Here is a 26466-nt window from a genome sequence, read left to right as displayed (position 1 = left end):
TATTTCGATTTAAGCTATCCAATTAGCATACCTCAAGTTGCTTAACTCTGCTGTGTATATGTAACCTTAGTATGTTTAGGAAAGGCAACACTTCTGTAAGCAGCACTGAAATGCTTTTAGTCTAATGTCTTTAGGCAACAGAAAAACAGCTGTAATATTTTGACAGTGCAAACAACCATACAAAATGCTAAATGTTCTACAAACAAGACTGACTTGTATCTCAGAGATATGGTGATCAGTATTAATCACCATTTTACAGGTGAGTAATATAAAGCAGTGGGACAAGGCAAATTGTTCAAGGCCCTATAACATGTCATTACCTCCCTGAAGTTCCTGAATTTGAGTCACATATTAAATTGATCAGGTATTCTCTCCAAGAAGTCTTTAAAATGCTTTTTAAAAATAAAAGACATTTGTAATGCAGTATTATAACCAGGGCTCACCAAGGGGTGGTGAGCCCTGCTTGTCAGCCATGTGAAAGCGCTCGCTGCGCGGCCCTGCTGGCTTAAAATTTACTCACCACTGTCAAATAGATTGAATCATTTGTTGAGCCCTGATTATAATTAATTGAAACATTGCAAATAAGTAGTTACATAATGGACCATTAAAACAGCACAACTGACTCTTTAAAAAAGATACACCATATTAGGTATATAGTCATGTCAGAAGACTAAACAGAATTCCAACATTCCTATTAATAGTAATTAAGGCTAGGCCAATAATGATATGAAGTTATTAATAAGTGCCTGTAGTAAGATGAGGGTCCGAAACAAAAGCCCATATAGCACAGACCTGGTTTGAGTCTTGAGATCTAGCTACAAAACTAGGCTAATACAAAGCAAAGCTAAGCTGTGAGCAAGAGACAGGTCCCTGCTCACCGAACTTGGCACAGAACAGGGCTGAGTGCGCAAAACACTAATTGGCAATAGGTCCAAGTGTAGAACAATAATTAGTATATGTTGAAAGTACATTCTAAAAGGATAGTATCACCAGCTTGTTAAAAAAGACCTTGGTACCCACTCTCCACACAGTTACCCACCCAAGTTCAGAAAAGGGTCTAAAATGACAGCATGATGGACTCAGATGTTCTACTCAAACCATGAAGTGCAGGGTGATATCTAAGTAGCACGAGAGGGTGGCAACCTGACTCGTCAGGAGTGATGTGTAACTTGTTTGTACCTGTATACAAAGTGGTGTCTTTGGGGGACAGTGATATTTCCCACTGATTGAGCTGAGTCCATTGTTACAGGGTACATATATGTAGTAGTTCAGTATAGTCTACTGACAACTATTACTATACTTTGCTTAACAATAAGCCTGGCCAGGTGCCTTCAATCCTTATGTGATTTGTAGTCTTTGGGGGCTCTCTGGGAATCTGCTGTGTTGACTAATTGCACAAGTCAACACAACACACATGACTGAGCACACATGCATGCAGCCTTCTGTTTATCATCACTGACAGAACAGACGACCTGTCAGGACACCACGACAATAAATCCTAACCTGGCACCCATCTGGTGGTCAGAGTAATTTCTGAGAGATTATTTGCATAATTTATATTCATAGATTACGATCAGCAGGGCTGTCCCTAGAGGGACACAGGACTTGCGGTAACCCTTGTTCCCGCAGGCCCGAGCCCATCCCTTTCCCAGGCCTCTATACCACCTACCCCCTTGCACAAAGTCCCTTTCCTGATTGATGTGAACTGTGGAATTACTGGGGGTGGGGAACCTGGCACCAGGCAGCAGCAAGGATTAGACCCCCAAGAACTCATGGCAGTGGCAAAAACCTGCTCTGTTCTGCCCCAACTCCCTCTCCCAAAACATCTTTTAGAGAGAAACAGCCAATGCCCATTTAAAAATTGCCAGTGCTACAGAATCCATCACAGCCCTTGTAAATTGTTCCAATGGCAAATCTCACCTTTTCAAAAGAATTATGCATTTTTTTCAGTCTGAATTTGTCTACCTTCAGCTTCTAACTGGATCATGTAACATCATTCACTGATAAGCTGAAGAGGCCATTATTAAATAGTTTTCCCTACAAAAGTACTTTTAGGCCCTTATTCTCCTCTTTGTTAAGTTAAATAGATGGGCTCCTTTAACTACCTTGTGCCACATAAAAGCACTAAACTCATTTAGCAAGAAGCGAAGTGGATATAAATTCCATTTGATTAAAAAAAAAAAAATCAATTTAAATTCTCTATATTGTTCTATCCTTAAGTGACTATCTGGAAATACTGTCTCAAAGTATTTCTGAACACACAGATTTCAACACACTTTAATGTATCAGATTAATTTCCAATTTATGTCTCATGGTAATGGATCCTGTTTAAGAGCACCATTACTATTAACATAGGTATTGGTGGCAGATGTCACTAGACCAATTAGGAGGGCTACAAGAATCAAACACTACACATTTACGAATGTTTTTACACTTCACTAGACACTGGCTGTACCTTCTCAATACTTGCATGAAGGTCCACCTCGAGTTTGCTCTTCTCTACTCTAACAGTCTCCAGAATTTGCTGGAGTTGGTCCCTTTCCTCTATTAATGAGGAATTCTGTTCCTCTAATTGCTGAATACGTTCATTTTCACCCTCTGTCTTTTCTTCCAGTTCATTCAACAATTGATTCCTTTCACCAGAGATTAAGTTTAATTCTTCATCCAACTTTTTTATCTATAAAGACATAGAAGGAATACATTAATAAAAGTTGTATGAAAGTTTGTAAGTAACAAAGTAACACTATCCCTCAAATGTACTGCTCTGAAAAAATTCTGTGAAACAGCATAGTAAGTAAATTTAAAAAAGCAGTCACAAAATCCAACAAGAGGGAGAGTGAACACAAGTTTATCTGTAATAAAATTATAGCCAGTAACTCACTGGAAAAGTGTTCTTTTCCTAAAACAAAAAGCTAGGCAGCAGTCTTTGTTTTCTTGGTATAATACTTGCCTTCTCTTTTAAAAGTGTTATTTCTCCTGTTAGTTTTTCTTCAGCCATCAATAACTCCTTCTCTCTCTCTATTATTAAGTTATTCTGGATATCAGCCTGCTTTTTCAGCTCCTTATGTAGATTTTCTACTTCTGCCTGAATTTTCGCAGACTGAAACATAGGAATTACATGAGGATATATGAGAGACTTCCTTGTATTCGATCAACATGTAACTACAAAGAAACCATTTTGCTCATTTTAAGGAAATATTAAAAGAAAAGGGAAAAAAAAAAAAAAAAAAAAAAAAAAAGAGTCAGCATACTCATTAAATCTTCTGTTTGGAAACCCTGAAAATTCATTTTATTGTCAGCCGACACCTTCCACCTAAATACCTCTAGGAATTCCAAAACAAGACAGACATCTTGCAAATGCAATCTTTGTCAATTTTGCAAGGCAAGGGATAACAGAAATAATGACTGGAAAACTACATACAGACTAGGAAAGATGATAGATAAAAGGTTACTTATTCAATTACTCTTTGTATCAGAAGGGATGCTTACTATTTTCTCCTTGATAGTTTGACTTCAGAAGCGACTAACAGAAAATTAACTAACATTATGGTATCCATAGGTTTACTACCAACATATTTCCTGTAGGGAAATGTGTTACAAACCATATTAGTCATTCGCCAGCGCACCCAGCTGGGCTGAAGGAAAGAAGCGGATAGCAGGACAGAAATCAGATTCACTAATGGGAAACAGCAAGCAGTGATTCTCAGAAATAGGGTGGAAAGGTTAACATGCATCAAGGTAAAACCAACAGGCAGAAAGTCCCCCATACATAGCAAAAGCTTTGTAATTTAAGGCATAAACTGACAATCGAATCCAGTAACCCCTTCCTACCAAAGGATGTTTTTATAAAGGAAAGGAAGTGTACTTTGTAAAGTCTTCCTCAGACCATGCTAGACACCCACTTCTTCCAAAAATGCCACTAGGGGCACTGATTCCAGGAATTAACTTACAGCAATACTAAGCCCCTGGCATTTTGGATAAAATGAAATCATGTGCTATATTTGGCACATGTGCTCAATAATGTTCAAATCTCCAATATGGCCCTCCTGTGCCACAAACTTCCAAAGAGATGTATAAGTCTAGAAAAAAAACTGGGAGAAATATTTCCCAGGAATTGTGTTAAGAATAATTTATCTTGGGGCAGAAGACTTGAGCTCTGACAATCTTTTTTTCACAACAGCAATATGATTCTGATCGAGACCAAACCTATTCTACACCCTGCCTTTGAGACAACAGCCACTAAAGAGAGTAGCTATAGGCTTGTCTAATCTAGCATCTTGACACCCAATATTACTCAGATGCAGAGTCTGTAGCGTCTACCTAAACACAGACAGAGCACATAGTAACAGAGGGCTCCGAGAGTTGTGTCAGATACCTCTAGGGATATCAAGAGGCTACTAGACATTTAGGGTTGTTGCTTTTTTTTTTTTTTTTTTTAAATAAACATTTTAATCTACATTTGCTGTACCTTCTCAATGCTCTCATTAAGGTCCACCTCGAGTTTGTTCTTCTCTGCTCTAACAGTCTCCAGCATTTGCTGGAGTTTGTCTCTTTCTTCTGTTAACGAGAAACGCTGTTTCTCCAGTTGCTGAATATATTCATTTTTGCTGTCTCTATTTTCTCTCAGTTCGCTCGTCAATTGATTCTTTTCACCAGAAATTAAGTTTAATTCTTCATTCAACTTCTCTATCTATTAAAACACACAAAGAATATGTACTGTAATTTTGCTTGCTTTACAAACTTTCAAATAATTAGCACCCCCCCCAAATTTACCATTTTGGTAAATTACAGGAAACAGCAACATGGTGTAAGATATAAGCATTCAAAGTCTTTAAAACAAAAACAAACACACAACCCCCCCCCTTCTATTTTCCTTTATAAACACTGAGTTTCTACATCAGATTACCTTTTGAAATTTAAGATTAATAGCCCAACAAAAACACAGACACAGGCAAGAAATTTGTGACTTAAGCCCTGCAGTGTAGATGCACCCTATGTGGAAATAAGCTACGCAAATTGAGTGGTCAACTGCGTATCTTAGTTCAAAATAGCTTATTTCTAAATAGCGAGCATCTATACAGCACTTATTTCAAAAGAGCACTTCCTTCGACTTCCCTTATTCCTCGTACAATGAGGTTTATTGGAGCTGGAATAAGAAATCCTCCAGCTTAATAGTATTTTGACACTATCTTGCAATAACTGCCTGCTGTGAAGAGGCCGACTAAGTTATTCCAGAATAGTGCTAGTTATTTTTTAAATAGCGTTGCAAGTGTAGACATACCCTAATTGTCTTTGCGGGATTCTAAAGGAGACAAATTCAGTGAGGTAATGAAAGTCAATTTTTTTTTTTAAGTGGTGTCAGAGTTTCTTGGTAGAAGTTGCTTTTGAGAATAAATATAAATTATGGGGCTTTGCTGTTGCTATGGAAATTGTTTTAGCCCTTCAGGGGTTATTTTGAGAAGTTATTTAGAGAGAATATTTTGAAGGACCAGAGAATGATTTACTGCTGATTAAGCATTCCTACCATGAGCGGGTGTTCTTCCAGCAACTCATAAAAATAAGCAGACCTTGAGATGTATTAACCAATTTTGAAAGATACAAAGGAGATGTATAGATAGGCAGATCCTAGGCATGTGAAACTCTCCAGTGTAATACGTGAAGTGACTGGTTAGTATTTCTGCATAGCTATGTTTTGAGCAAAATAATTGGTTAAAGTATAAATAATATAAATTCATTTTAAACTTTACAAGAACCAGAAGACAAGCTTGTTAGAACTTAACTACAGGAGTCAGCTGAAGAACAAGCTGCCATACCTTTGAGAGCCTGCCTGGCACCATATTGTGTAGAATCTGGAGCCCCAGACAATTCAGTTCTGATTAGCCATCAGGAGAACACAGCCTGCTTTACTGGGATTAGCGAGCATAGGAATGCTTGACGTGTGTATTCTGTCGATTAATTGCTAATAAATACAGATTACGGGTATTACTGTGTTCTGGTAAAAAGGTTCTAACCAACCCAGAGAGGGCCACTGAACCTGGGGAAAGGGACCTAAATTGTTCAGATGTGACCCACCTTTTCTTTTTAATATCCTGGGCCCAAAATGGTTACAACACCACTACATATTCTGAAGAAGTGAAGGTTCAGAATTGAAAGGAAGAGAAAATAGAGTTATTTTAAAAACATTAGTCTTATAGTGAACTAATTCTCTTTTGGAATGGTTTCTCTTGTGTCCTAGCCAGCAGCTGTCCTCTGAAGAGCTGATGAGAAGATATCGCCCTTGCTGCAGAATACAGACTCCAAGTAGCAAGCTGCCAAATATGTTTACTTTGCTACTGACAGAAAGGAGAGAAAAGTCAGTCACTTAACTCATAGAACCCTGACATTGTTGCCTTTAAAAAGAATGGGTATGAAGTACTTCCTGTTTCATTAGATCTTTTGGAAAAAAGAAAAAAAGGTCGCCTTTTGAAGGAATGGATGCATCTTTTGTGAACATGACAATGTACCAGCGTCTCATTGCAGTTTACAGTTATGTTTTTGTTCAGTCTTATCTTTCAGCATGTAGTCATAATAGAGAAAGATATTTGCCCTTGGATTAGCCTCCCCCTAGCCCCTTTTGGTTTAATGTTAAACACTGCTTTTTGTCCTCTCTGGATCTTCTGGTAAGCAACAGATTTATTTGTATTTTTACTACCAGACTTACTGGCATTGCTCAGGTCCTGCTGGGAGGGGTGGAGGAGGGAAGAGGGGGATGCAGCAAGAAGTGGAGCACCAGCATTGCTCCCCAAGGCTAGGATGGCATGGGCTGCGCTGCCCAGGTGGCCCTGTCGCTCCTTAGGGCCAGGCCTACTGGGGGGAAGCTTCCTTACTGCCCACCCTGTGGTCAGTCTGCAGTATAGCTGTCCCTTATGAATGACCACACAGAGGCAGCAAGCACGAGTTTAACTATCCCTACTACTAGACCCCTCCATTTCTGTTTGATGAGAAACAACTGCATTCCATGCATATCCCATTGTCCTGGTATATGCATGGAATGTAGTTGTTTCTCAACAAACAGAAATGGAGGGGTCTGGTAGCGGGGATAGTTAAACTCATGAATCACCACATAGCTTTCATGAAGGAGGGAAGAAGGGGATGCAGCATGAAATGGAGCACCAGCGTTGCTCCCCAAGACTAGGCTGGCATGGGCTGCGCTGCCCAGGTGGCCCTGTCCCTAACCCTAACCCTAACCTTGCTTTAAGTTAGAAGAAGTTGCATAACAAATTTGGTGGTTCTAGCTCTTACCATTTAGGAGTTCTTGAACAAATACCTCACAGAGAGACTGATGGACACAGATGCACAAACTCTCAAATGTATAGTAGATATGGCTAAAAAGCATAAAATAAAAGTTTTCATTTTTGTGCTTCTTACCCACATTCCTACGGTTTGCATCATCTGTGGGTGACACCTCAATCATTTTCATGACTAGCAGCATGCTCATGATTTGGACATTTCTATGGGAGCAAGCAGGGAGAGGAGTCAAGATAATTTGGAAGAAAACAGCTGTGAGGCAGATATTCAAGAGTGCTCTGCATCTAGCCAGCTTCCATTGTCAAGTAAACAGGACAAGGACTTTACCTGCCTATAAGAAGTTCTTACCACTAGTAAAAATAACCTTGTTCACTATGTTGTGTAAGTGTTCTTTATCCAGGAAAGGAAAGTTAGGGAATCCTTGGTGTTTTGGCTCCAGTACTTGCCTTCTCTTTAAGCTGGGTTGTCTCTGTCTTCAGCAACTCCTTTTCTCTCTCTATTATCAAATTATTCTCTGCATCAACCTGCTCTTTTTGGCATTTTAGCTCCTCCTGTAGATTTTCCATTTTTGCCTGAGTTTTCAGAGATTGAAACAAGAAATTACACAATGAGGATATTAAATAAGATACTTCACTGTATTCTACACAACTGGAACTACAAAAAAGTGTAAGCAGAAATGTTCAAGGGCCTAAAGAGAGAAAATACTCACTAAGTCTGCTATTTGAAAGCCATGAAAATTGAGTTTATTTCAATTGGTACCTCCCCACCCTAAATTCTTCTAAGGATTCCAAAAGGACACAGTGCCTCTCTTTCTGGAAATGTAGACCTCAAAATGCAAATAAGAATGTGCATGTGCAAAGAAGACAGGCCAATAAATTCAGGCTTTAGGAGGTTGGTTTTCTAAATATAAATCTGAAGAGTCCATCCTTAGTGACCACAAAAATTTTCTCAAGCTTAACTGTTGTAAAGCTAGATAAGTAGCAAAGGGTCTCACAAAAAGAACACTTGGGAGCTCTCCTCTGCTACCCTACTGAAACAGTTGGGCTACTCCTATTTCCAAAGTAGTCAGGATACCTGCATTCCTATTAAAATTACTGAGTCCAATTCAGTTTTTGGTAAATTTACCTAAAACCTCTATTTCTGAGCAGAGAGTTTACAGAACTTAGAAAATATTCTGTTATTTTGCTTTCATTAACTTTAGAATCTGGTTTTCATTACCTGTAAGGTGAAACCTTTCACTAATACCTGATTCCAGACAAGGCGGACTGAAAACCAGGTAGGACACAATCACAGATAATAGTTTGTCAACTTCACCATCTGTTGCGTATGTATGCTGTGCTTTGAAAGAGCATAGCATTGTTTTACTTCCAATATTAGAGGGTGTATTTTGTCAGTTGGTTTTCTTTCTGGGACTAACCTCTCCCTAATCCAACTCAACCTGAACTGAATTATTCAGGAGCTCAAGTTTCCTGTTAGCATTAAACATGTTCTGAATAGTTATATCCACATTACAGGCAGAATCACTGTTTCTAGTTTCTATAACAGCATATAATTATGTCTAGAAACTTTTTATAGCAATAGTGGGCAACATGCTGCCCGAGGGCCACAGGCAGCCCATCAGGGTTCTGTGTGTGACCCACAAGGTATTCGGTTTACTGTTGCCCACATGCAGAGTTGCCAGATTACGCTGGTTTCTGTCCATGTAGTTTTTTTCCTACTGGTATTACTGAAGTGGCATGTACATAAGCAAGGGCACACTAAGTGAGGCATGTGAAGAGCCACGTGCTTCCTCTGAATGCAAAGTGCTGCTATGGTTCAGTTGGAACATCCTGCAAAGTCTAGATATGCAAGTGCAAATAGTATAACTAACCTATTGTAGGAGATCCTTTTTGGTTACAATAATAGTGCAGCTCACTGAGATGGAGGACCACTCATTTAGTCCACTCACTAGCCTAGGTTGCCCATCATTGTTTTAGGAATATTCGTTTATCATCAAGTAGAAAGAGTGTACCTAAATTCTGGTGCCTAAATCAAATCTGTATTACCCTCTGACAAGTGCAAAATACAATCTGTGGTAATTGGAGTGATCCTGTCCTAGAATCAGGTGTCAGGAATTCAACTGTAAAGCAGTTCAAACCACTCTGAAGTAAATTTAAGCTCCCAAGAAAGGTTTGATACATACCCTCTCTTTGTTTAACTGATCTCCAACACACTCTAGAATTTTCTGAAACTCATCTCTTTCATGAGTAACTGAAGAGATCTCCTGAAGCTGCTGACATATATGTTCATTCATTGTTTGTTCAATACATTCTTTTTCTGCTAGTAATTTGTCACGTTCAGAAGAGACAAGAGTCAGATTTTCAGATAACTGAATGACCTGAAAGGAAAACAAGAATTGGAATCATCCTCCTCCTCATCCAGGATTTAGCACACACAAAAATTCTCATTTAATCACAGAATGTAGTGGGTTTTTTTTTTAAACCTAATATACTGATTCTGTTGCCAAAAAAATAAAATAAAAATCCATGTTTGGTGCATGGAAGGATCTATTACTAAGTTCACTGGCTTGCTTCTAATAGTGTTTTTAAACCTCATTAGGGGAGTCATTTCCTTTATTATTACACTTTTACTGTCAAAGCAATATTTGGCAGACTTCATTACAGACCAATAAGATTTAATTGAGTAGTCTGAGTAGTCTCTGTGTGAAAAAAATCAAGTTCAATTTTATAGCCATATGAAACTGGTTTACAGAAAGGCTTATAAAAAATAAAAATTGAATTTCTCTATTAACAAGTTAAAGCAGCGAGGAATCCTGCGGCACCTTATAGACTAACTGAAGTGTTGGAGCATAAGCTTTCGTGGGCAAAGACCCACTTCGTCAGATGCATTAACAAGTTAGTTTGTTTCATGTATTTTTTTCCACTGTACACTCATTTAAATTTTCACAATTGCAGGAATTGTTGAGTGCATATCAGAAAACAGTAGGGAGGAAAAGAGTTAGTTACGGACAGATGTTGAGATTCATAAAGCTAAATCTTTATAGCCATAAAAAAAGTTGTCAACATCACATCCAACTACAGGTTGAACCTCTGTTAACCAGGACTCTCTGATCCAGTAATATCTGAGGTCCGGCATGGATGTTGCAGGACCAGAAAGCCTGGCACGTTGCAGTGGGGCTGCTTAGTGAGGCCAGGAGACCTGGCATGCAGCAGCGGGGCCAGCAGTAGGGCAGGCGGCAGCCTCCCACCGGTAGAAGAAACAGTGCTGGGAGGGGCTGGTGGCTGCAGGGGACAGGAAGACTTCCTCTAGTCTGGCAAAATCCCTCATCCAGGGCCAGTCAGGTTCAGAGGGTGCCAGACTAGGGAGGTCAAACCTGTATACAAAGTAAAATATCCTTAAAGCTAAGTTTGTGTATACAGTAAAACAGATGTTTTACATTTACTGATTAATATCTAATCCATGAAAGCCTATTTAGTTTCCTACACTTGATACTAGTGAATATTCAGATTTCATATTACCACAAGAGAGGTGTCGAATTTAAAAATGCTCCAAGAAACTCGAGATTATGATTGCCTTAGCATTTAAGGCCCAAAAAGAACTTTAAGTACAGGCAGTCCCTGGGTTACATGGATCCGACTTACATCGGATCCCTCCTTACAAACGGGGTGAGGCAACCCCGCACTAGCTGCTTCCCCCCAGCAGACCAGGGAGACGCGAAGCTAGCGCTCCCCCACCCCCCAGCAGACCTGGGAGATGCGGAGCGGCTTTTCTCAGCAGACACCTCAGCTTGAGAATAAAGGACTGAGGGAAAGTGAGGTGTGGGAGAATAAAACTGAGCTCTGGAGAAATGTTTGGCTAGAGTTTCCCCTACAATATGTACCAGTTCCGACTTACATACAAATTCAACTTAAGAACAAACCTACAGTCCCTATCTTGCACGTAACCCGGGGACTGCCTGTATCTTAAATGTTTACTAATATGCAGTCAAGTGATATAGAGCTACATAAAAATATTTCCTATTGGGGTGTTTAAAAATAAATCCATGCCTTATTCTACATATTAAGGGTGAAATCTGGCCACCTCCTATGAAGTATATTGGAATTTTAATACTGACTTGTATAGAACCACAGTTTCATGCCAAAATTCTAAGTTACGTTTATTTACTACAAAATCTACTCAGGTTTGCAGCTGTGAAGTAATATTAGGCTTTCACTGCCCTTTACAGTTGTCAGAAATATTTTATTTTGTTGAACAGCACCCAAAGTACCATGATGGGCAAAGGCATATTTTAGTGAAGTTTCAAACTGAAATTAGGATTCCACAGATCACAAATTTGCTAAATACAAGTCTACAGAGAACACAGGAGCCAGTGACACAAATTTTTAATTTGTAAGGTACATCTTACCTCCTGTTCCAGATCATCAATTATTTTCCCTAGCCTTTCTTGAACTTTGGAGAGCTGAGTTTCCTTCTCTAAAATATTTCCTTTTAAATCCTCAATAGTTTCCTGATGCTCTTTGAGAGAGCTAGAAGCATTTCTCAGTTCTTCCTCCAGCTCTGTATTCTTTAAGCAAAGGACATGAAAGAGATTTGTTATAAGTAAATGTTAGGTGTCTTTAAAAACAAAAACAGACAACAAAAAGTACTATCCCAATGTTGATAAAAATACTTGAATTCTATATATTAATAGAAAACTGCACTACAGTTCCTGGATGAGAGTTATCCCTCTCACTTTGGAGAGTAGGGATGTTAGCGTACAGTCGTGTAAACATTAACCATTAAGCCCAGGCTTATCGGTTAACCATAACAACCACATGCACTCCACACCCCCTGCTGCCTCTGTATCAGGAGCCAGGGCCCATGGAGCCACCTGCCTCCCCCGCTGTGCTGCCTCTGATAGGGAGGCAGCAGCGCAGAGGATGAGGAGGGCAGGTGGGAACTGGCACATGCAGGAAGCTGGCTTTCAAGCCAGTTTCCTATGTATATTGGCTTACATGGAGCTGCCTCGCCCTCGTGCTGCTTCCTCTCTATCAGAGACATCAGCATGGAGCAAGGGGAGGGAGACAGGGCTGCTGCTGCATGGCAGGCCCTGGCTCACTGGTGACAAAGACTGCTCCATTGGATGCTGGCAACAGCATGGGGCTTCCCAGGAATGAGGCTGGGAACACATTGGCAGCTGGCCCCGCTCCCAAGGACTACAGAATAATCAAGTAACTGATAAAATTTGGTGCAGTTACATGATTATTTAATTAAATGATATCCAACACACTATTAGAGAGTCTCTTGTCTTTTCAGATTATCTTTTTCCTGTTCTACAGTTTGTTTCCTGAGTCATGAAGTCTGAGTGCTTTGAAAGCTCTTTTCTAGAGTCATTGTTTATCAATTCTTTCATTTCTTCTAGCCGCTTCCCAACACCTTTACTCTTCTTTCAATCCAAGCATTTGTTCCTACTGTGTTTTCTTGCAGTTCTTGACTTTTTTTCCAAATTATGCAAATATTAAAAAGCTTCATTTATGGCACTGAATGTGACAAAGCCAAAAATCAACATTTTGAATCTCTAAAAAGATATAAAATTAACATTTTTTTAATGGAGTCAAGACATTCATTAACCAGTCATAATAGGGTGGTTTTCCCCCCCCTATTCTTTCCTTAAAAATGATAACTTTTGGATTATTTCTTTATGACAGGTTGGCTGATTGTGCACTTCCGGCAATACTGTATCCACATTTGCATCTCTCAGAGATGGAGATGATATGGATGGCATTTCATTCACATCCACTTTTACCTTACTGTAGAGAAGATAAATTAATGAGTGATAAGAATGGATTTCTTGATGAAATTTCAGTTTTCTGAAGTCTACAACAGGGAACCCCATCCCCCACCAGACTAGTATTCAAAATACAATCTTTTCACCTTCCTCTAGTGGGCAACATCCTTTGTTACTCTCAGTTTCAGAGGCCAAACTTTATGAAGCAATATAGTTTTATGGAGAGTAAAAAAAATGGACTGGAGTTGGGTTGGAAAAGTGGAGGGAGGTGAATTGCATAACATACTCCTCCATTACTGTGCTGAGCATCCACTTGTCTCACAACCTGTCCAACAACTTTTGAAGAGGGATAGGGTTTCCCAGAGAGTAATGAGGTGTGTTTGGTGTACTGTCCTCAAATGAGCAGTCAAAATTACTGATTCAAAGTCAAAAAATGTCTGGTGAGAACTGACTGCTGAAAGTAATCCTGACTGGTGATATTAAGGAGGAGAGACTGTCTCTTGGCAGTGTCCTGTGACTGCTGTTGAAAGGAAGGTCCAAAGTAAGGCTGAGGTCCAAACGGTTTCATTTCCTCTTTATTATTGAGGTGCATACTCCCAATGAATAGAGTCATTTGGAGCTTTCAAAGTAAGCAGGGTGGTACCATCTGTTTTCTTAGAGGTGTCCTTTGAAGGATCTTATCTTCAGTTGTATTTTACCAAAAGCCTAAAGCCAAGAGCAGCACCTCCTGGAGATGGCAGTAGCTATGGAAGCATGAAGTCATGTCATCAACATGGATGAACACGTAGTGATGTTTGAAATGAGATGTCCTACAGAAGCCAGGGACAGGAACTGTTCCCTTTACTCATCAGGCAATCTGTTTCTGCAAAAATATACTTTTCATTTTTCAGCATTCACAGGTGGTTGTTAGCTACCCTCATCTGGAGGAATAAGAGTGGAATAGCTTTCTTGCCTTATAACTAATCATGAGACTCCTTCTCCTTGGAAATGGCTCTCAGTGGCTGTTTTGAATGTTCATTAACAGCCATAACAACCAAGAAATCTGGTACAAAGAAATACAAGTCTACTTGCTTGGCCACAGGTATTAGAAGGTATGTTTATATAACACAAGATGACTTACCCTGTGTTGCTGAGGCCCTTCAGGGAGCTGGATGCGTGGTAGGAAAGGAGTCAGGGCAGAAGGATGGAAGGGCACTCATTGGCTTCCTCTCTGGCCCGGTCTGGGGCAGCTTCCCAGAGGTGTCCCTGGACTGCATTGGCTGGCCAGCAGCTGCTCCTTGGGACGGCCGAAGGTATGGGGGCCAAGCTACTGGCCAGCAAATGCTCCCTGGGGCTGGGGTGCTTGCTGTCTCCCTGTGCTCATTCATGGATATAACTGCCCCTACTACCAGAACCCTCCCTTTCCATGTAATGAGGAACAAGTCACATTTAATGTACATGCCATTGTCCTGCCACAACCATACCCTGACTTTGATTTAAGTTATAAGAGGAAGCTGCAAACTAAATTTGGCAGTCCTTGCTCTTAATGTCAGAGAGGTGATTGGAGTTGGCAGTACCAGAATAAAGGACTGAATTGTTCCTTCAAATGATATTGAGGGCACAGCCAGTGCCAAATGCATTAAGTTGCCAGTGTAGGTTCAACAGTGCCTTCCTTTAATGTACTCTTCACAGGAGATCTGTGGCATTCAGGAAGGCCAGTGGAGTGAGGCACTGAGATATATAGGTGTTCAGCTGACAGGGTCTCAGCCAATGTCTCAGGAGGTGTTGAAGAAGGACCATGGAGAGTGAAGATAGCCCTCAGAAGAGGCAAAGTGTATAGTGTTGCCACAGATGGATCTGATGAATGCCTATGAGAAGGCCTCTACACAGGAAGCAAGACCTTACTGGAAAAGCCTATTTATGAAGTGAAGTCTGGGATTTTGATTACCTGTCACAGTAGGAAGGATGCTTGGAATACTTTGAGATCCTTGAGGAGGAAAAGCAGCTGCTGAGGCATGGTTAAATCAGTCTTCTCAAGATTAGAGATCAATTCTGAAGAGGGACGAGTTGCCCACATAAAAGAGGAACTTTAAAGATGGAAACCCTTGTATTTTTAAGCTCTGAGAGAGAAGGATATACTACTAATAATAATGCCCATTTCCCTCACATGCCCTTCACCTAGACAAATTAAGCAGCTTTTGTGCTTATTTGTGACATGGGCTGCATACGGGCATGAAACTTCAAGACTGGGGACTCTTTCTGTTAAAAATATATCCAACTTTGCTAGTTTATGCTACTGAACTATACATTTTAAAAAAAGTTTGAGAGCTAGTAAAACAAAGCAAGTAGTTACCAGGAGCACCAACCCTCACCATTAACAGTGAGAACAAACAGGAAGGTGGCAGACATGACTCATTTCTGCCCTTCCTCCAGCACATGAGCAGGAAGGGCACATGTGTGGTCTAGAAGAACTGCTAACAAAGACTCTGACTTGATGGAATTGGGCACATGTACATCTATGTGGAATGTTATATATACATTAGAAAAACAGTTACCAGTGAAATGCACTCCTCACACTGTTCCTTTTCCACTTGCAGACACTCCAGTTTTTGCTGCAATAGAGTCTTTTCTTGATTAAGAGACAAGATTTGTTCCTGTAGCAAATCAAGTTGATCACTTTCTTCATGGTGTTTAGTATTTACTTTTTCTTGAAGGAGTTGGTCTCGCTGTAAAGTGACCTGTTTTAGCTCTTCAGTCAGATGCAATATCTACAAAGACAGGGTATCCAACATTATAGCATGCACTCAAAGGCTGACCAAAAAAAGGAGACAATCTCCACTATTTTATATTACAGCAGGAATTTGATCCCAAAAAATAATCGAGACCACCTTTTTTGTTATACCTCACTTGCTCAAAATTATCTTCCACAGCCTTCACCTAACAGATACACTACTTTAACGACGTGTTGTGTGTGATAACTCAGTGGTTTGAGCATTGGCCTGCTAAACCGAGGGTTCTGAGTTCAATCCTTGTGGAGGTCATTTAGGGATTTGGGGCAAAAATTTGTCAGGGATGGTACTTGGTCCTGCTGTGAAGGCAGAGGACTGGACTCGATGACCTTTCAAGGTCCCTTCTGGTTCTAGGAGATAAGCAATCTCCAATCCTAATGGTCTGAAGAATATGGGAAGAGCTAGAGGAGAAAATTGTAGAGGTACAACTCCTAGAGCAGGGGTGGACAATAATTTGAAGGGGGAAAGAGATTGTGAACTGGGGAAGTGGTGCAGGGATTTGGGTGGTGACCAGGAACAGGGGATTAGGGTGCAAGGCAGTGTTCCTTCTAAGATTTTCCATTCATGAGCGTAGTGAGTTTTGTTTTGTGCACCAATATTGGGGTCATGTACACCACTGTGGTACCCAAGTTCTTAACAAGGTGCATGACTTCAAGTGTTTATTTAATATGAAGTCAAATAAAAAAATGAATACTGCAAAATTTTAAAAAGTAGCCAACTTTCTCTGTTTATAGCCTTCTCCCAGGTCCTCCCACAGTTGGACTAGGTGATCTCTTGGACTCCTTTCCAGTCCTGATTACTATTGGAATGCAAAACACCAAAAGGACATGGAAGAGTTTGATAGAAACATCAAGAGTATAAGATTCAGCAGAAAAGCTTGAACTACCGTATCTCGACTTATTAGGATACCAAGTCATGACCACAGTGCATCAATGCAGGAATGCTGAAAGATACATCTTTCACTCTAAGCCCCCTTTGTGCCTTCTGCATTTTCCATCTTGCCAGAAGCAAGTCCAGCTGCTATTATAAGGCAACTTACAGCAATTAACAGTTGGTATATAGACCAGTAACAAGTCATTGTATGAAATTGTAGTTTGTACTGACTTCACTTACGTTTTTCTTATGCTTTTCATGTAGCCTATTATAAAACTAGACAAGTATCTGGGGCTGGGGCTAGGTCTACAGTGTGGAGCTATTTCAGGATACCAGAAGTATACCAAAATAGCTATTTCAAAATATAACGGCCTCGCTATTCTGATGTCCCTGTAAACCTCATTCCTCGAGGTTTAAGGGACATTTCAGAATAGTGCTTTATTTTGAAGTTTGGGGCTGTGTAGACAATTTCAAAATTACCTTGAAATAAGCTAGCAATTTGCGTAGCACAAATTGACTTGATCTTCCCTTAGGAAGACCTCTGCTTACCCCCAGGGATACATATATCCCTGATAGAGAACCATTAGATTATCCTACAAGTTGTGTCATACTTATTTTCTGTTTCACTGAGTGGGCAAGAAAATATGTTGTCTTCAACATTAGTGTGTCAACAGGTGATGGATTTGAGATTCCTCTGCCATTTGAAGTAGTTTTAGGAAAAAAAACAAGGAGAGGTTTGGAAACAAAGAACCGAAAGAAGGCAGAATTCAGTTTACATTTCTTTTCTAGTGATAGTCTATGCTGTATATTTTCTAGGAGTCATGTCCCCTAAAAGTCTCACTCATGTTCTTATGGGCTTGCATTAGACCCTGATGGCCGATTGCTAAAGGTGCTTGGCATTTGTGCCATAGTACTTCCTATGAAATCATAGCTAATTCTTTTTAGTACATGCGGCCCTAGCCCTCGCCCACTGGAGTGGAGCAGCCGTTCCTCAAGCAGCTCCGGCCCCAGCTATGCAACTGCCTAATGTGTGGCCATAGCCCCAACCTCCAGAGCAGATACCCACCATGTGGCTTGTGGCTTCCAGCCTTACCCATCAAAGCAGCCATACCACTCACCTTCCAGGTCCAGCAGGAAGAGGAGTGCTGCTGCATGGCTCTGGAAGGAGGCAGGCAGATTGATTTTTTTTGTGCGAAGCTGCACAAGTGTGCACCTTAGGGGGGGAACCCTGGTGCAAGGTCTGGGAAGGGGTTGTGACCTGGAGAAGAGGTGCAGGAGCAGGTGTGGTTCTGAGAAGAGTTCTGGGTGCAGTAGTGGGGGAGCAGAGGGTTGGGGAGAAGGGGGCATAGAAGAGGGAAGGGGTGGGGTGCCAGAGGCAGGCTTTGGCCAGGAGGCATTTATGTGGACTGCTCCTGGCCACCAACACAGCAGATTCTTTAGCCAGGTTCACTGCTGCAGAGACCATGAGTACTGCTCTGAATGGAACACTGAGCAGGACGGTAGTGGTGGTACTTCATATGCTGCCTGTCTGCAAGACAGGCAGCTCTTATTGGCTGTAACTGGCCAATGGGAACAGCAAAATTTTATTTCCCCCATGTGAGAAGTCTCACCCCTATCCCCATCCTTTCAGTGTTTACAGAGCACTACAGCTGGCTTTTCTTAGTGCCGAGGTAGGACAGGGAAGGAGCTCCTTGAGGCTCCCATGATCTGGATCTGGTCCATGGGCCATATTTTGGCCAGTCCTGTCTGAGAGGAAGTTTCTCTTCTTGACCTAAGTCAGTGGTGTCCAACCATTTTACACCCAAGATCACTTTTAAATGTCAGGGCAAGCATTTTCCCCATCCCTTCCCCAAAGCCCCACCCCTTTCTCGAGGCCCTGTCCTCTCCAAACCTTTCTGCCACCTACCAGTGGCTAATGGAAACTCACTGTTAATTACACCCACGCCATTTTGTTAGCACTGCAGCTAGGGAGACTTGTTTAATTTAAGCTTTTTCATGTTAATTGATCAAACTTCATTTTAAATAAAGTAAAACATTATGTCCAGCACAAAAGGTTTCAAATGTTCTCTTTATTTATGGCAGGTGTGGGGAACCTTTTTTGGGATTGGAGGCCACTCACCTACAGAAAAATCAGTTGGGGACCACACAAGAAAGAAGCACAAAAAAAAAACCAAAAAACAAAAAAACAAAAAAAACCACACACCTCCTCCCCAAACCCTGACACTCACTGATGTGACTCCCAACTGACACACCTCACTCTTTTGGCACTCTAGCCCCGCCAAGGCGAAGGGAAGGGAAGACTGAGGTTCATGGCTTCCCATAGGCTGGATTTACTTTTCTGGGGTTCCAGAGTTAGTGGACCCTTAGATTCTGAGGTAGGAACAAAAATGTGGGGTTTAATGTGTGGGACACAGGGATGACAACAAGTAGGATAGGAATTTAGGATCTGGGTGGGAGGTGGGGTGCAGGGTCTGGAAGGGAGTTTAGCGGCAGGAGAGGATGTGGGGTACGGATATGAGAGGGAGTTTGGGGACAGGAAGGGATTAGGGCAGTAATGTAGAAAAGGTGAGAATGCATCTAAATTGCTAGGTGGGGAAGGAGGCAAAGAAATGGCGAGTAAAGGCAAGTGCAGCTTCTGCAAAGTAAAGTTGTACCTCTCCTCCCTTCACATCTTCCCTCTGGCTCCAGCCTCACTCCCCTCAGCCCCATGATTCCCCCCAGCCTGATCCACTGCATCACTCCATGCCCCTCAGTGCTAGGTAAGGAGTGGAAGGGGGCAGTCTTTTCCCTACCTGGCCCAGACCTTTGCCTGCAGGCAGAGCCCGGGGCCACCTAGGGCTGGCTTTTGTCGGGCCAGGCACAGCAGGGCACTAGGGAAGGAACTCCCTGAACCTGCACACAGCCCAGCCTCAACGCCCCCAGCGTGCTAGCCGCTGAGTCCCCTCCCGGAGCAGGAGGCAAACACGCATGCATCCTCGCTCTTTCACGTGTGCCTCTTCCCCCATCCCAGCCAGCAAATTAACAAAAAAGAGGGACAGCCGCCCAGGTGGCTGCCCCTTTTAATCCAGCCCAGCTGGAGCATGGTGCAGCCTTGTGGGCCGGATCAAAGAAGGGCATCCACCCGGCCAGCAGTCACACAGCCAGCTGGCCAAGTGGCTGTCCCTCATTGATTCAGCATAGCACAGCCTTGGTGAGCTCAGCACCTTGGCCAACTGGCTACCCCTGTTTGCTCCAGCCCAGCTAGCCATGGTGTTCAACCCACTGAGGCTGTGCTGCGCTCCAGCTGGCCTGGAGCAAAGAGGGACAGCTGTCCAGTCAGCTGGCAGTGACGATTGACCCCTGGGGGCACTGCGATCAATCTGTTGGTGACCATTGATGTAAGTCCATGGTCACCAACCAGTAGGTCGCGATCTACCGGTAGATCTCGGAGGCTCTAAGAGTAGCTCTTGAGCCCTCTCTGAACTGCACACCTGCACAGTACATTTATATTAAATTTCCTCATTTGAGGAGCAGCTACACACCAAGCAATAGCACAGGTGAGTAGCTGCGAGAAATGGTGGGAATTTTTTTTTTAAAGTAGCAGTATAAGGATTGGGGATAGCAAGTGATGGAGAGGAGGAGCAGAGAGGGGGCGGGGCTTCAAGGAAGGGGCGGGGTGGTAGATCTTGGCTTGGTCTGTCATTTAAAAAGTGATCTTGGGTGTAAAAAGGTTGGAGACCACTGATGTAAGTTATTGACTAGAAGGTTTCCAGTATGATGGTTGAACTTAGAAAATCATGCAAGATAGGCCCACACTGCCTATTTCCACAAAAGTGATAGAGATGTAGCCGTGTTAGTCTGGTGTAGCTGAAACAAAATACAGGACTATGTAGCACTTTAAAGACTAACAAGATGGTTTATTAGATGATGAGCTTTCGGAAGTGAGTCTGGCCCACGAAAGCTCATCATCTAATAAACCATCTTGTTAGTCTTTAAAGTGCTACATAGTCCTGTATTTTATTTCCACAAAAAACATTTTAAATCAAGATATTAACGGACACTTATTTTAAAATTTGATTTGACATCTTACCTTGAGCTTCAGCTCACCAATAGTTTCTCCTAGAGTATCTTGAAGATTCACAATCTCAGATCTTTTCTCTGAAATATCTTTCTCCAACTCCTCAACAGTCTTCTGGTGCTGACAGAGAGAGTTTTGTGCATTTCTTAGTTCTTCCTGTGCCAGGATGTTCTTTAGTACAAGAGGAGAATTATACATTTCAAAATGAACTCATGTCACATCAGTAACTATTCTAAGGGGAGAGATATTACATGTTCCTTCTCCAGCTTCATCCTTCACCATTCCTTAATTTTCAATAATATTTCTATGTATTTCTATAGCATTCCCCACCCAATACCACACAATTCTGCATTTTGATCAATACCAGTCTCTTACCATTGTAATTGTCTCCTGTATATCTTCCTTAAGTTGGTCTCTCTCACTTTGAAGAGTTTCTTGTTTTTTCTTTAGGTCCTCTCTTTCCTGGATTAGAATTTTGACTTCTTCTTGACTTTCATGAAGTTTCTGAGCAATTGCCAGTTTCTCCATCCTTTCAGCCTCCATTGTAGATTCATTCATTTTTGATTTCTCTTGCAATTGCTCCATTTCACCCAACTTCTCCTGAGTTTGCATGAGCTCTTCTTTCACACCAAGAAGTTGTTCTAGCTCAGCACTCTTTTCTTGCAATTCTTGCATCTTAATGGAGAGCTTTAGTTTGTAATAAAGTCCAAGCAGATTAGAGGTTACAATGGAAAGTCAAATACTGTGTTCAAACATTTTCCCCACAAACCTTTGTTTGCCTTTTAAAATAAAACTAACTTTCATTAACTGAGAATTGCACCTTCTCCATTCTAGTTCCTGGATTACATTCGGTGCCAGAAGATTTACAGTATGCACTATTGCACACTTATCTATTCATGACCTTATTTAGATAAACTAGCCTATCAGCTCCAAAGGCTAATCCTGCTTGGTTCACACGCCTGAAAAATTGTATGTATAGAAAGTTAGTGAGGACTTCTGTAAAGTAGTAGACTTTATCAAGTTCATTTTCTGCCTTTCATGCAATTTAAAGCCAAATGTGAAGGTTAGGAAAGGTAAAGTTTTCCTCTACTTCCCAGATACCTGCAAAATGTGTTTTGGAAGGAAGAAAGCTATTGAAGCTTGGTGATCCATTTAAAAACAAAAAACCAAAACCATCTGCATAAGTATTTTTCTCCTAAACACTAAGTCGTTCTTAGGTAACCAAAAGAAAAAAAAAAATCTATCAATCATAATATATTACATGGTAGGACTTCAGCAAATAAGAAAATATTTCTCAGATTAATACATCCATTTTATGCAATTTTAGCTTACAAAAATAGCCACAATACCAGCAGGTAAGGTGCAGTAAATGGCTTTTGTGAAATACACAATTATTACATAATCTTCTGTCTCAGATTAAGAGTTTCTCAAGGAGGCCTCCACTATGAGCAAGTTGTAGTGAATATTCCCTACAAAAAGTGGAAGGCACCAACCTCTAGTCTCACATTGTCCACAACTGTTTTAAGCTTTTGGGCTTCATCAGATAGGTGTTCCACTTGGTGTTTCATTTGCTCACTTTCTTCAGATGCAGCCAACCACTTTTGCTCAAGTTCTTCATACTGGTATTTGAGCTGTAGATACTCCTGATCAGCCTTTTCATACTTCAGTTGAGTACTTGCCAAGTCTTCTTTTGATTTTCCAATTTCTTCTGACATGCCTTGAAGTCTAGTATCCTTATCAGCCACTTCAAAGAGTAGTTTCTCTCTCTCTGATGTTAATAAAAATAGCTCCTCTGATTTCTCAAATATCTGCCAAGTGAACTGGAATATTAGTATATGCGCTACAATAGCTAGCTCCCCATATGCAAAGACAAGAAATGAAAATAGGCTGATGAAAGCTTTATCAAATCAGTAAGTGGCTATGAAGCTACATTTTGCCCAGGCAACAGCCAAGACTTTAAAAACCAAACTACAAAGACCTGCTTCGTTCTCCCGTCTCTGAACCCTTATAAATTCCTTGGGCTGGCTGACATCTCTCTCTTTAAGACAGGTCGTCTCAAAAATCTAGGCTGATATTCTTTAAAGAGATCTGCATGAAACAGATTTTATATGTACAACAACATATTATTATTCTCCAATATGGAAGACTTTGGTAAATCACTGTTCTTACCCTTTGAAGCATTTTTGGGAAGGGATTTTGTGATTAAAATTCTGCAGATGAAATTTATCTTGGATATTTTAAGTGCATATTTTGGGATGTAATTTTAGTTAAGTATTTGAAGATAAAAAAGTCATTAATAAAGGCCATGTAAAATTCCTTAAGCAAGGACTACTCAACATGCATCCTGTTTGTTTGCAGCCTGTGGTGCGGTTTGGTTTATGCAAGGCTCAACATAAAGCTCATGGATGGGATCCTTTGGGCATGGCATCCATTGTAAACACTCTCCACAACAGCTAGGAGTTTCACAAATGTGGTGAGCACTGAAAAACGCAAGCAGACAGGCTGGCTGGAACAGATGGGTACAGGGCGCTGGCATTTATAGCTCCCAGAAAGGCCAGGAGCACCAGGGCATTGTGGAAAGTGATGGCTGCTTAGCCTTGTGGACAGAGCCTGAGAGGTGCTGACTGGCTCACGCTGGCCACATTTGGGTCTGGCACTGTATCTTAAGACTTAATCTTTGTATTCATGCCTGTCAATGTGAAAGAAGCTATTTGCACATATACGCAACCACACTTAAGTTGCGGCCCTCAGCATGTGCTGGGAGTATCATTGTGGCCCTCCGGGGCTTCCAAACTTGAGTAGCTGTGCCTTAAGCTATAATGAAAGGAAGGTTAAGCAAATGAAACCAGCCCAGGACTTTGCTTTAAACTTCAAAAATTAATTATTTCATTCCCATCTATGATAGTAGAAACCTATTCAAAGGCCATGAATGGCCAGTCTAAAATTTGAGGCACTAAACCAAATCTCCAAATCCCAGCTGACCTCTAAATCAGATTAGGCAGTGCAGTTGTTTTATGAATTACTAACAAGTCACTAAAATGTGTTTTGGAAGTTGGGAAAAAATGGATTTCTTCACTTTTAAGTTTTGAAATATAAACATTAAATAAATTTGAAAAACCTACAAGTTATTTGGTTGTTTTATCTTTGTTCTAATCAAAATTTGAGCTACTTTTGAGAGCATGACTGGATAGCCAAGTAACCTTCTAATATAACAATTCAATATAAAGTAAGTAAGTCTTAAAGTACAGTATGTCTTAAGTTTAAGAGTCTCCCTAGAAAATGTCATTCATATTACACATACATGTGCATCTCTAGTGCATATCCTAGGGCAGCCAGTGAATCCTTAATATTTTTAAAATATTTGCAGATCACTTAAGGTATATCTACACTGCAGAGCTATCTCAGGATACCGGAAGTATCCCAAAGTAACTATTACACGCCTTTAAAGCAACCTGTTATTTCGAAATAACAGGCATGTTATTCTGGAGTCCTTGTAACCCTTGTTTCATGAGAGTTAAGTGACATTTCAGAATAGTGGTTTACTTCAAAATTAAATTTCAAAGTTACCTTGAAATAAGCTATGTAATTTGCTTAGTGCCCCTTCCTTCCTCAAAGCTACTCCCCTAGGGGAATCTGTATGCCCCATTTCTCCCACCTACCTGTTCTCCCTCCAGATCATGGACTACATACATGACAAAAGTTGCCCAATTAAAGACATACTGTTGAGTTGGTATAAGGCCTTTGTAACATCAGCTTTGAATTTTTACCTGTTTCTGAAGAATCTCAACTTTATTGGGTAGAGATTTGAATTCTGATGATGTATCTACTTCCTTTCGTAAAGCGGTGTTCTCTTCTACCACTTTATCCAATTCATTTTTTAAACTGGCCATCTCTCTTTCTAATTCCACAAGTGATAACAAATCTAAAGATTTTGAAAGATTTAGATTAATTAAAAAGTTTTAAAGAAGTGGAAAAAAGACCACTTTGTTTAACAGGCAGAAGATGCACACATGTATGTTTTAATTAAATTTGATTAAAGGGAGACTTGTTGACAATGAAAGGAGATCAGGCTGCCAAGCAATTTTTTTTAATCTCAGAATTATTTTATGACAAAATTGTCCCAAATATATATATAAATAAACACACACACACACACACACACACACACACACACACACACACACACACACACACACACACACTTTAACTTCTCTGCAGAGCCCAAACTGGTGAACAATGAATCTAACACACACACACACACACACACACACACACACACACACACACACACACACACACACACACACACACACACACACACTTTAACTTCTCTGCAGAGCCCAAACTGGTGAACAATGAATCTAAGTGATTGAATGAAGTAAAGCTCATTTGGTCTTACTTTACACCTTCCCCATCTCTCTTAAGCCTCCTCCCCCAACTATTAATGTCAATATATTACAAAGTGGGGCTATTTACTAAATAATTCAGACTATCCATTTTGAACAGTACCTTTCGGAGCTTTACCCTCTAAGAGCAAGGTTAGCTTTGTGTTTTCTTGAAAGGCAGATTGTAGCTCTCTCTGTAAGTCAGCTTGCATTTGTTTGTAGCTCACTTTTCCTGCTTCTAATTGACTTTGATACAATTGAGTGTCCTTTTCCATTTGCTTGTAACTATTTAAGAGTTCATTCTGTATGAAAAAGAGTAAGATTACCCTAATCACAAAATTACTGTGACAAACTAAAGTACACATTTAATAATAAGCAAAGCCCTTTTTGTCATGCCTGTTGAACAAGGTTTCCTCTAAGTTGCACAGTAGCATGGCCCCACAGCTGCTTAATGAGCCCCAGCCCAGCCAGGGGCTCAGGACTCCATGCACACAGCTCTCTGGCTTGGGTAAGGTTCCTCAGCTACTGAGGACAAAGTAGCAAGTCTCTCCCAGCTGGTAGGCAAGAAGCCTATCACTTATTTCAGCGTAAGTTACTTGCCATTTTCTCTTTTAGCTCTAGATTTTCACTCCTGAGAAATGCAGATTCTTTCTTAGCATCCAGGGCTACGGTTTCCGTATCAATGAGAGACTTACTCATTTGTTGAATTTCATCAAGTAATTTATCAGAGTCTCCCTGTAAGAATGAGACAGATATTAAACCCAAAACAACCAGAAACTAAGGTAAAGCAACTATAATCTTGTTAGGAACCCTACACAGCCAAATAACTATCATACTGGTTTTAAAGAGTCCTAGACAACTTGTACTTAAGTGCCACAGTAGTAATTTTTCTAGTAAATCTTCCTTAGACACAGGTACTGATATAGGTAGTGTGAATTGTATTTGCCCTGTAAAAATTCACAAGTGTTGAAGAGTAAAATGTAGTCAGCAGAATACATCTCTCATAGTAATTGTAAGCTTTTTCTGGGAGGATTTCATATTTTCCTATTGTAACCAAATTAGTCCCCCCCCCCAAAACAAACAAACAAACCAGAAGAGAAGTTTACCATTGAAAGAGACTCATCTTTCTTCCCTGTTTCTGCCTTCTGTAGTTCTTCCACATATTTCTGCAAGTCTTTTACTTGATTTTCTTTTTCTTTAAGCTCTTCCAATTTTGATTTTAATTCAGTCTGGGGGAGAAAAAAAGAAAGAAAAACAGCATAAGCAGGTGGACAATTTAAGTACCTAATATGGTTTTACAGGTAATTTTTTTTTGGTTAGGGAAAACAA

The 26466-nt window shown here is 40.7% G+C and overlaps 1 protein-coding gene across 1 annotated transcript in view; it reads right to left on the bottom strand.

Moving 5' to 3' along the window:
- CENPE (centromere protein E) overlaps positions 1 to 26466 on the bottom strand; it is an 85294-nt gene that overhangs the window by 23888 nt on the left and 34940 nt on the right. Inside the window, exons 19-31 of the mRNA XM_089778051.1 lie at positions 26244 to 26366; positions 25738 to 25872; positions 25262 to 25439; positions 24520 to 24674; positions 22246 to 22560; positions 21128 to 21439; positions 20765 to 20923; positions 15589 to 15801; positions 11693 to 11851; positions 9539 to 9664; positions 4469 to 4573; positions 2951 to 3100; positions 2456 to 2677 (exon numbers count right to left, since the gene is read on the bottom strand). Coding sequence (XP_089634177.1) covers positions 2456 to 2677; positions 2951 to 3100; positions 4469 to 4573; positions 9539 to 9664; positions 11693 to 11851; positions 15589 to 15801; positions 20765 to 20923; positions 21128 to 21439; positions 22246 to 22560; positions 24520 to 24674; positions 25262 to 25439; positions 25738 to 25872; positions 26244 to 26366 — 2352 coding nt within the window. The remainder of the gene's footprint in view (positions 1 to 2455; positions 2678 to 2950; positions 3101 to 4468; positions 4574 to 9538; positions 9665 to 11692; positions 11852 to 15588; positions 15802 to 20764; positions 20924 to 21127; positions 21440 to 22245; positions 22561 to 24519; positions 24675 to 25261; positions 25440 to 25737; positions 25873 to 26243; positions 26367 to 26466) is intronic.

This window comes from Pelodiscus sinensis, chromosome 4, assembly GCF_052426305.1.
Source record: "Pelodiscus sinensis isolate ZL-2025 chromosome 4, ASM5242630v1, whole genome shotgun sequence".
Lineage (NCBI taxonomy): Eukaryota > Metazoa > Chordata > Testudines > Trionychidae > Pelodiscus > Pelodiscus sinensis.
Note: the sequence above shows the minus strand (reverse complement) of the source record. Positions and strands in the feature narration are given on the sequence as shown.